The sequence below is a fragment of the Macrobrachium rosenbergii genome, chromosome 4 (assembly GCF_040412425.1).
Source record: "Macrobrachium rosenbergii isolate ZJJX-2024 chromosome 4, ASM4041242v1, whole genome shotgun sequence".
NCBI lineage: Eukaryota > Metazoa > Arthropoda > Malacostraca > Decapoda > Palaemonidae > Macrobrachium > Macrobrachium rosenbergii.
The window spans coordinates 51929763-51940448 of NC_089744.1; the positions used below are offsets into that span (position 1 = coordinate 51929763).

Genomic DNA, 10686 nt, shown 5'->3' on the forward strand with positions numbered 1-10686 from the left:
ACCTGTGCACGGAGGACTTCTTCCTCATATCTTGGGCAAGGATTTAAGCTCCTCTTGATAGTTCTGGCCAAGAAGCGGACATTGAGGCGGGTCCTAGACTGTGACTAGGGCTTACTCCCACAACAGGGATGTTGCTGGATAATAAAGACCGTATTAGGAACAAACTCACATGAATCCTAGGGGCATTTGGAAGAATGAGCCAGAAAATCCTAAGTTGACTTCTTTAGGAGGCCCGACTCTTGGGTCAGAGTGACTCCTTTAGTGGGAAGGGAGCACCATAATTCTCTTTTCTTCTAAACCCCCAGAGAATAGAGCAGCAAGCTCAAGTGAGCCATCCTTGATGGTCCTGTCTGCACAAGAAAGGACTCCTAGTCATTCTGGGATAAAGTCTTCAGTTAAATCATCGCAATCTTCTTGGATAGCGCTCCCAACGTCCAGTCCAAAAAACTGAAAACTTCAAACACCTCACAGAGGTCTTGACAAGGTGGTCAAGTTCTGCTGGCGAAAACATAGTTTTCACTGATGAAAACACCAAATGTCGAAAAAAGCTTCCCTGGTGGCGTAGGAGATACCTCCTATGGACTAAGCATGAGGGAGGAATGGCGAAGGAAGCCTTACCTTGTTCCCTCTTAGCAGAAAGCCAATCTTCAATTTCCTATGGTGCCTTCCTAGAAGATGACAAAGCACCATTGTGGGGAGCCTGGATCTGTCATTTGGATGGCTCCTCATCAGGAAGGTCAAGACAGGCAAGACTGGGGCTCGCTGGAGCCAAAAAAAGTAGGAAAGCTCGCCAGCAAATATTGAGGGTGAGCTGCATAGGCTAGGAGACCCGCAGTCGGAAGCAGGTGCTTGGTGCTTCGAGCAGGAGACTGATACTGAGGAGTTGGCGGCGGGTGCTTGGGAGTTGGTGGTGGGAGCTCGGAAGCAGGCAGCAGGCGTTAGGCAACTGGTGTCAGGCGCTCATGAGGAGATGGCAGCGGGTGCTGGGGAGCTGGCGTCAGGCGCTTGGACAAAGACGACGGGCATCTGAAAGGGATGATGGAGTGTTTGGGAGCCAAAGACTGGTGCCCAACAGCAGGACACTCAAGAGAGAAAAACTCCGGACTGTCCCATGCGCTGCAAGAAGGATGAGGTTTGTGACTCGGCTCCTTAAACCACTTACTGGGCAGCAGAGAAGAGTGGCCAGCATTGTCTGCATGCCTCTTCAGTGGACAAGATGAGCCTAGAAATAGCTTTCTGTGTTTACAGACCGGGCTGGAGTCCTGAGAGTTGGACGATACTGGTGCACAACCAAGACACCCAGCGGCTGTCTGTCAAAACCTGGGATATGAGTGCAAACGGCTTGACTGAGGGGGCAGCTACCCGTAGGCAAACCTCACCAGCTTCCCTTGGACTTCCATCCAGGTTCAGGGAAGCAGGACAGAGACCTTTGTCTAGGAGAACCGGCGGACGAGAAGCCACTTCCTCCACTTGCATAACACTGTCTCGTGTCAAGATGCCTTTCCAGTGGCTGTCTGCCAATACCTAAGAATGCGCAACAGGTTCGACTGAGGGGGCAGCTACCCGTGGGCCAACCCCACCCGCCTCCACTGGACTTCAGGTATGTCTTCTCCCAGGTTCAGGGAAGCAGGACCGTGACCTTCGTCTAGGAGAACTGGCAGGATGAGTAGCCACCTCCTCCACTGTTTTCACTTCTAGGTTAAGTTTCTTGTTAAACCTAGACTCGAGACTAGCAATGGCAAGGGTTGGAAGCAAGGGAGCCAGACGTGGGAGTAGGTGGATTAAAAGTAAGAGGGCTAGCAGCAGGAGAAAAAGCAGGAAGGGGGGAAGAAGCAACAGCAGGTATCTTCTAACCTTGGCTTAGGTATAGATTTTAGGCTAAGAGAAGCATATTTCTCGGCACTAGAGGTTGCATTCTTCTTCCTGTCACTTACTTGTCTAGGTGAGACGTAAGTACCTTCCACTTATGCTCATTTGCCGCCAGGTGCTTGAGAGCTGGTGCTGGCTGCTCGGGACAATCATTACATTCAGCACAACTTCTCTCCTTACTACATTACTGTTCCCTACACTTGCTGCAAATTATATGAGGATATGATCAATCTGGTTTTGCAACCAGTGAAAACTAGATGAACTTAAATCAGACATAATAATAACACTAGAAAAACTGAAAGCTATCGAAGCTTGAAGGCTACTCAAAATAAGTGATAATCCTTCACTAGAATCCAGCTATTCAACCAAAAACCCATGAACAAAAGCTGCTGCACACCCCCCTATGTTTACTCGAGAGCTGGCAGAAACAGAATGAAGTTTCCCGCTAAGTCGTTTCCTGTACTCCTGTTAGTGGGCAGGGCCTGTCACCTACACTAAACTATTGAAGTACCACCACAATTTTTTATGTGAAAGGCTGCCGTGCAAGTCAGAAACTATAGCTATGTAATTACTGGTAAGTTACTTACAGTAGGACCTTGATTCGCAAACACATTAACCCATGAACAAGAACTCATTTTTGAAACACGAACATGGTCCAATAGCCAAAATTTGAAAGATGCAGGCAATCACTCATCTCACATGGGTGCCACTATGGGGGCCACCATCTTGTTATTGTAGGGTACCATACATCTATGAACCTCCCATGCATCTCCACCCACACTCAGTCTGTTTTGAATAGGCGCACGTTCAATACCTTCAAACTCTGTACTTTTTGCGTAAACTTGATGAAGAGGACGACAGGGTGGAAGCTACAGATGCCGGCAGTGAATTGATTAAATCCACAATGGTAAAGTAGAGTGATGTGCAGAGTTTCCTGAGTTGTACCATCCAAACAAAATTGTTACGAACAGGATTGTGAACATGGTCCATGAAAATTTAATGAATCATTTTAGAAGAGTTATGCAAGGAAGGAAAAGGCAACAGACATTGGATAACTTTGTGATTTAAAAAAAAAAAAAAAAAAAAAATCTCCGGAACGAGATCTCCCCAACCTGGATACAGGGGATCTCCTCCCCAACCACCCTCCTCTTCTCTCGTCTGTCAAGCCAGAGGTTGCGTCAGCCAACGTAAGTGTTCACTTTTTAAATGTTGTTTGAGTTTTAATTTACTATTATATATGTATTATATTATTAGATATATTACAGTTTTTCACACTTTAATAGTGTAAAATAAAACAAAATAGATGATTTATAGTGGTTCGTTGCAGTCATGAACAAATTAATCATATTCCCATTAAGCCTCATGGGGAAATTAACTTTAGGTCACGAACATATTGGAACACGAACAAAGTTTAGGAATGAATTGTGTTCATGAATCAAGGTACTAATGTATATGAAAATGATATTTTAATGATAAAATAAAGTTTGTTCATACTTACCTGGCAGATATATATATAGCTGAATATATATATCTGCCAGGTAAGTCTCATGAACAAAATGATATTTTAATGATAAAATAAAGTTTGTTCATACTTACCTGGCAGATATATATATTCAGCTATATATATATCTGGCAGGTAAGTCTCATGAACAAAATATGGTTTCCTCCCAACAATAATTTAAACTTGTCAGCTCCAAATAAAAGCAACATTTTCCATGTTGAATGCACTTCTAGCTCATGCATGATTTATATTTTTATGCCCAACCTAGAGTTTTTTAATCAATTCGTACTTCATAACTTCCCATGATCATGTTCAAGGGTATTTTCAGAGTGCTCCCAGTCTTCACCAACCACCAGATACTTCATTCAACAATGACTACCTTAACAATGAAAGCCATCATTAACAAATCTAATGACTAAAGAGAGGAAATATGACTTCTGAACATGGACTTATCCATGTGGTCACATACTGACCTAAAAAGCCATCAAATTTCATTTTTGACCTCAAGTAAATTGGTGGCCTAGTGATTCTGTAAATAAAAGTTCTCAACTAGGCAAAATATCATACATATTATTTTTCCCTAATTGTATGCAGCCTAAGAGAACTCTTATGGAAAATAGAAAAAGTACAAGAGGGAAGACTGGCTGCATTAACTTCTCATGAAAGTCATCAAACTATGTCATCTAAATAGCCCTCATTCACCCAAACTTAACCCTTTGAGTTTCTTAAGAAGTCATAAGGTTTCAAGTAAATTTCATTCCTGAGATTCTATTTATGCAAAAACAAAATAATTCAATATAATGTCTACTAAAACAGTTCAATAACATCTTTTTTATCTTTTTCTTATTATTCTATGAGCAATTATAAGTTTAATAGCAGCTAATGTATGTATTATTAGATGGAAAATTTATCCAATTTTCCAAGGCACAAGAATGATAGATTTTCATCAAATGTTTTAACCTATTATGGCAATACAGGCTTTTTTTTTTGTTAGCATTAACTCGTAATGAAAGTGTTTGTTGATTTTATTTCCCATGCACAAAATTATTTCCCTTAAAATAAGACCAAAACCAACATTAAATCATCATGAAAAATAAACTTATAACATGCAACTGCCTCCTTACCCAAGAATTAAAAGAAAGGATGGGGGGGAGGGGGTTTAAAGCCTCATGGTCAGGTAGAACAAGCACCATAGATTGGTTAGGATGCATCACACTTTGATCCAAGGTCATGTGGGTTTAGGGGGTTCACCTCCTGCCTTGTAAAACAAGGTCCCTCTAGGTTTGGTTAAGGAAGGTCAGGGTAGGATTCATTTCTGTAACTGTACTTGCCAAATCTTCACGCTTTATAATGAACTATCTTGGACTCTCTGATTACACACATGCCCACATCTTACTTATTTTCCTTGACTGCTTATCTTGCGATTTATGCATTTTAGCCATTTATGTTGCAGCAATTCACTTATCTCTGGTTTTACCGACCCAAAAATCTGTTTCCCAATGGGGTCCTAAAATATTTTTTTGATAGCCTATGCTTTAGGGGTAGAGAAGCAGAGAAAACACAATAATGACAGTACTCACAAAACACAGTAAAGGCTAAACTGTTGAAAAAATATATGGGTTATGTATACAGCATGAAATTGAGCTATGATTCTATCCTATACCATGCTGGTTTGTCCTCATGGTAGCTCCAATATATTAAATGACAAAAAATTATGTAGGATATGAATGTGTTGAGTAGTATCATAAGAAATTCACATAAGGTACGTATTTTCCGAAGGCATCAATCATGAGGGATAAAACTGAGCTGCATGACAAATTACAAATCAAAATGCAAGAATTGGTGTGCCTTAAAAACTCATATCTTTTGAAGAAAACTGACTCACTGAAAGCTGAAAAGCTATTCAAGAGAACGGTGACAGGTTATGTACTGACTTGCTTTTCCTGTCACATTTGGTCACACTGAGGATGACAGGACAGCTCACCACCATTTACATATGGTCAACAGACCATCATATCTTCTGCCTCAAGGGGATGAGGCATTGGTAAGGAGTATGAATATATAGGTAGTAGACCCTCTTTTATACAAGCGGCACTGAAGGTGATAGCTGCATCAGCAGCATTCAGTCTGTATAGTTTTCTCTATTTTTCTAATAATTGATTTTTGTAGGTTACTGCATTCTGCCAGTAACATCCCAATATTTGTCATATATTTGGAAAGGAAAGCAGGTTGCAGAAATGACATTTTTATAATAAAATAAAGTTTTATATATACTTACCAAGTAATTATTTAGCTAACGATTATGCCCGCCATGCGAGCATAATCGTTAGCTAAGTAATTACTTGGTAAGTGACTGTACTGTACATGTATTAAATTGGATAGTTTTTTTCCAATGAATACAGTACAGGTAGCCTATATCAGTAATGGAATACTGAAATCAAGAGTTCATTCTCCAAAAAGTTGTCCTTCAGTAGAAAGTCTTCAGGAGATGAAGGACAGTCTTCTTTAGTGTTAATCAAGGCCACGTTTCACTCAGGCTCCACTGACCCTGTTCATGCCAAAAGACGGGAATACACTGACATTCAATGTGAATCTTGCTTGTTAGGCCTATACATGAGAAGGTCAACGGGGGATAAAATTAGGCTGCCTGCTTATTGGCTGTGGAGAAAAATTCATGCTGGGACTGGCTGGCAAGATTTTTCGCTAGCCCTTATTAAATACCACCCAAGAGGTATTTCCTCCTGCCTACCAGCAAGTGGCTTATTGCTCCTGTAGCTGACAGACCAGTGCAGACACCTCAAAAAGCGACAATCCTGAACGAGAAACTCACAATAATGTTGGAGATCCTGCAAGCCACCCGGCATGCAATCAGAATATTCATTGGGAAATACCAGAGAATGACGTCACACACCAGCCCCACCCCTCAGCAAGGCTCCAGCAGAGACCATCAGCGATAAATTTTTGACTTGCGAGGAAATCTAGACAGCCAATCCCAGCATGAATTTTTCTCCTCAGCCAATCAGCGGGCAGCTTAATTTGACCCCCTGCTAACCTTCTCATATATAACGAGCAAGACTTACATCAAATGTTAGTCTACTCCCATCTTTTGGTGTGAACATGCCTGAGCGAAATGTGCCCTCGATTAACACTACAGAAGACTTTCTCCTGAAATACAACTCAACAGAAGACTTTCTCCTGAAGGACAACTCTACAGAGGATGAACTCCCGGTTTCAGTATTCTGTTACTGATATAGGTTACAGTATTCACTGGAAATAAACTATCCAATTCTGGAACCTGCTTTCCTCTCCAAATATACCAAATATCGGCATGTTACTGGCAGAATACAGTAACCTACAAAAACCAATTATTAGAAAAATAGAAAAAACTCTAAACAAACTAATTGCCGTTGAAGCAGCTATCACCTTCAACACCACGAGTATGAATATAGTAATCTCTACTGCAGCATTAAGTTACCTTATAGGCTATCTAACAAGCTGAAATAGTCAGAAGTCGACCTCACTACTGAACACAAAACTCAAAATGATAATGCAAAAGTCACTAAAATTTTTGTGATTGCAATTCTTAAAAAGACTAGGCCTAATTTATTTTGCTTTACTTTATACAGGCAGTCCCCGGTTCTGTTTCTGAGGGTGTGATGATAACCGAAAATCGGCGCTAACCGAAAATCAGCGATTTCGGGGGTTATCGGCGCCTCTGTTAGATATGTATCGGCGCCAATACCCAATTAGGCTACTGGTGCCAATAAGCGGAAATCGGCGATTTTCGGCGAAAATTGCCAATTTTCGTCGCTAAACAAGCCCCATAAAACCAGATCGCTGTTAACTGGGGACTGCCTGTAGCAAATCAATGTTTTTAGGTAATGAAGAGAGAAATCCAATCTGCATCTAAATGTATTTTCAACGGTTAATATTCATTTTATATACAGTAATCATTATCAGAATGGTATTCAGTAAGATGCAATAGTGTATGCATGGTACAAGACTGGGCTCTGGGAAGGGCAAATTAACTATGCAGCTGTGTGACCTAACCGGAGTAATGACAATTGGAAATACATTTGATCTTAATTCTATATTTAAAGTTATAGTTGCTGATTTTAGAACCGTACTAATATCTACCTTAGGGTAAGATGCACGTCACCCAGGCTTTCCCAACCACCCACACTATGCCAGTAATTGGCCATGATAGTAAGCTAATGATTTTCGCAACCCTGGGGGAGGAACAAACCCTTCATCTTCAAGTAGAAGTCCAAGACACTCACCCCTACACTATAGAAAAGCATGAAATAAAAATATCTCAAGATACTATTTTTGGTAAATTTTTACCTAAGACCAAGCCCACTCACAGGAACACCATGTTTACCACCAGCCCCAAGGGTATGAACACTGAAACAAACAAATGATGGTATATATCTCAGTAAATTGTAACAAACCTTAGTATGCTTTTAGTATTAAGCATATGAAGGAGTTACCAAAAAGTAAACAACTCTCAAGAAATTATATTAAAAGTAATAAAATACAGTACCTACTTTTTCAACAGTATGATGTTTACAATATATGAATGAATGCAATACCACGTGTTACTGTTTATTCATATAATCTCTCAATATCACAGAATGGAATAAATACAGTACCAAGTTTTTACTACTCATTGAATGTTCATACAGCACTTAGAACCAGTTCATAGAATGATAGTGCCAACAGTCAATGTCAGTACCTTGTTTACGCTTTTGCCCAACAGGTCTTGAATACAACAGAATGTCACTACTTTAATACTCATGAAAAAATTGCATTTATTTATATAGAGAAGCATCCTCTAGGTAATCTAACATCCAGCCAGAGATCCCATAACTTCTCACTGCCTATTTGAGGCCTGCCCTGGGGCAAAGTTGACTACATGTATGTATAGAAGGTGGTGTGTTGATTAGGGCAGCGAGTCATCTAGACCTGACACTGAGAAAGAATGAATGTTAAAAAATTACGAAGTTCTTGGTAATTGGGATGGTAACCATGTAACAAAAGAACATACTACATATTTTGCTAAATGTAGGCCTATCACCTTTATTAAAGAGAAAACAAGAAGAAAAGATACTAAGGTATTATTTCACTTATGGACATTAATTGCTTTCAACATAAAATATAGGTTTTTCTGTTATATTATGATGTGATTTGAATGATTTTGAGGTTTATTTCCAAATGATATACCAAATGCAAAATGTAATCTTATCCAGTTTTCCCGGCAAATGATGCGTAATTTTATTAATTTTGTATACAGTATATCATTTGGGAAGGATAAGTATTCATTTGCGATGGAAATAAACCTCAAAATCATTCAAATCACATCATAATACAACAGAAAAACCTATATTTTATGTTGAAAGCAATTAATGTCCATAAGTGAAATAATACCGATACTAAACATAGGGTAACCTTGAGATGCTGCTAAGTTTTGGATGCAGGAATAGCCTAGTGTAACCACAAACACTGATCAGGAATAGGCTATGTTGAATGTACTAGGGCTCAACCAGGCTTAGAGCAGCATTATTGTTGAATATTGAGATACAGGAGTATTGTCAATTTAAGCTGTACAGATTATGCAACGCAATTCAGTGGCTGAAAATAGTCTATGTGTAGCCTATATGAAAGTAAGAGTGAAGGTCTTCCAAAGAGCATTCAGCAGCGGAGATCTGACAAGAAATCTGGCGAAGGGTAAACAGCATGCTAAGCTACCAATAACCCTGTGCTCAAGATGGCTGGAGATGTCCCTAATCTACAGTGGCATAGGTTTAGACTTACATTAGATCAAGCCATCTGTACTGTACCTAGGTTAGGCCTATTCACAGATAGACTAGGCTATTCTACTTGGGCATTTATTCAAGGCCTGGGCATAAAATAGCTGGCTTGATAAAACACTTTATGCTTAACAGCTTAGCAGTGGGTTATTTGAGCCTCTAGGCATTGCGTAAAGGCCCCCCTTGCCCAATGCATCACCCCACCACAAGCCAGGCCAGGCTATTGACCACTGCAGCCAACCCTGGCATTAGGCACGATACTTTGTATATAACGTGTACGGCGGGTTATCCCTGAAAACATTAGACTAAAACGAATCACCAAATCAATTAGTCAGGTGCTTTAACATACAGGTAAAAGGCAGAGGGGTGAAACTCCATAATACACTACAACGAATTCCAGGAATTTCTTCTGATGCATCGTCGTACAAGTCACTGTAAACACACTTCCATTTTTTTAATGTTTATATTTATCTTGACCTGTAACAGATCCCTTAGACTCCGAATCAAATATTCCGTAGATGAAACCATGTATGTGGTAAGAGTTGAGCCGCCTACAGCATATCTAAATGAAATGAAATAACGAAAAACATCTGAACGATTGCTCAACACAAATTCGATAGCAATGAAAACAATTGGCCATCACAAGAGGCGCTGCTCACCATTATTTCGTCGATTTATAGGATTCCCTCGTCTCACTATTTTCTTTTTGGTTAGTTTTCGTTTTCTCAGTTGTGATATACGTGTTCTGAATGTGGGATTTGACATTTTAAGCTCTAAATTAGGTCCAAATTCGCAAGCACAAAGACAAAGACCATGGCACCTCACTCCTCACACTGAGCCACTGATCCAGCCATTTTGTTGGGCCTATATTATGCTGCGTTCCAACATCTGGTCCTCGCGGTACGTTTCAGTCGGTAAAGGTGCGTTTTTTATGAAAAAATAAACATAAAAGTAAATATTATCGTTATTTTGTAGTTATAAAGACCTTATATCGTTGAAACATCCTTTATGTCATCAAATTTTAAAATAATTAATATAAATATCAAATTTGTTACGAAATCTTACATTTTACGAAAATACCTATCAGCGCACATAGGTAAATTGCTAAAAATTCCTGAGCCTTGGTAATCACTAGAGAATATTTACAATTAATTGAAATGATATGTTTTTCGTATTTAATGATAATATGACTGCTAATTTATGACTATTTTCATGGAATAATGGTTTATTTACAAATTTTCCTCTCAAAATGAACGACTCTTTGCCTTCTATTCACTCCTACGTGAGCACTCCGAGCATACAAAGATTATTGTTAGAGGCGGAAGAGCAATTCACCAATCAGATGCCGTCTTTAGATCACGTGACAATGTTAGGCGAGCCCGAACGCGAAACATATGATTTCAAATACAGTTTTTAGGCTCCTAACATTAACTTTATCATAAGAAAATGTATTTATATCTATAAAATATAATTAAATTTGATAAATAAATGTATATGATAGTCAAC

General features: G+C 39.5%; 1 protein-coding gene across 2 annotated transcripts in view; it reads right to left on the minus strand.

Annotated features, from left to right (window-relative positions):
• Positions 1-10053, minus strand: part of FBXO11 (F-box protein 11) — a 56361-nt gene extending 46308 nt beyond the window's left edge. Inside the window, exon 1 of one of the 2 annotated variants that reach the window (XM_067097106.1) lies at positions 9840-10053. In XM_067097106.1, coding sequence (XP_066953207.1) covers positions 9840-9945 — 106 coding nt within the window. In that variant the 5' untranslated portion in view covers positions 9946-10053. Of the gene's footprint in view, positions 1-9529; positions 9802-9839 lie in introns of those variants that run through there. The other variant, XM_067097112.1, reaches the window with a different exon arrangement.
• Between the last annotated feature and the right edge of the window lie 633 nt (positions 10054-10686).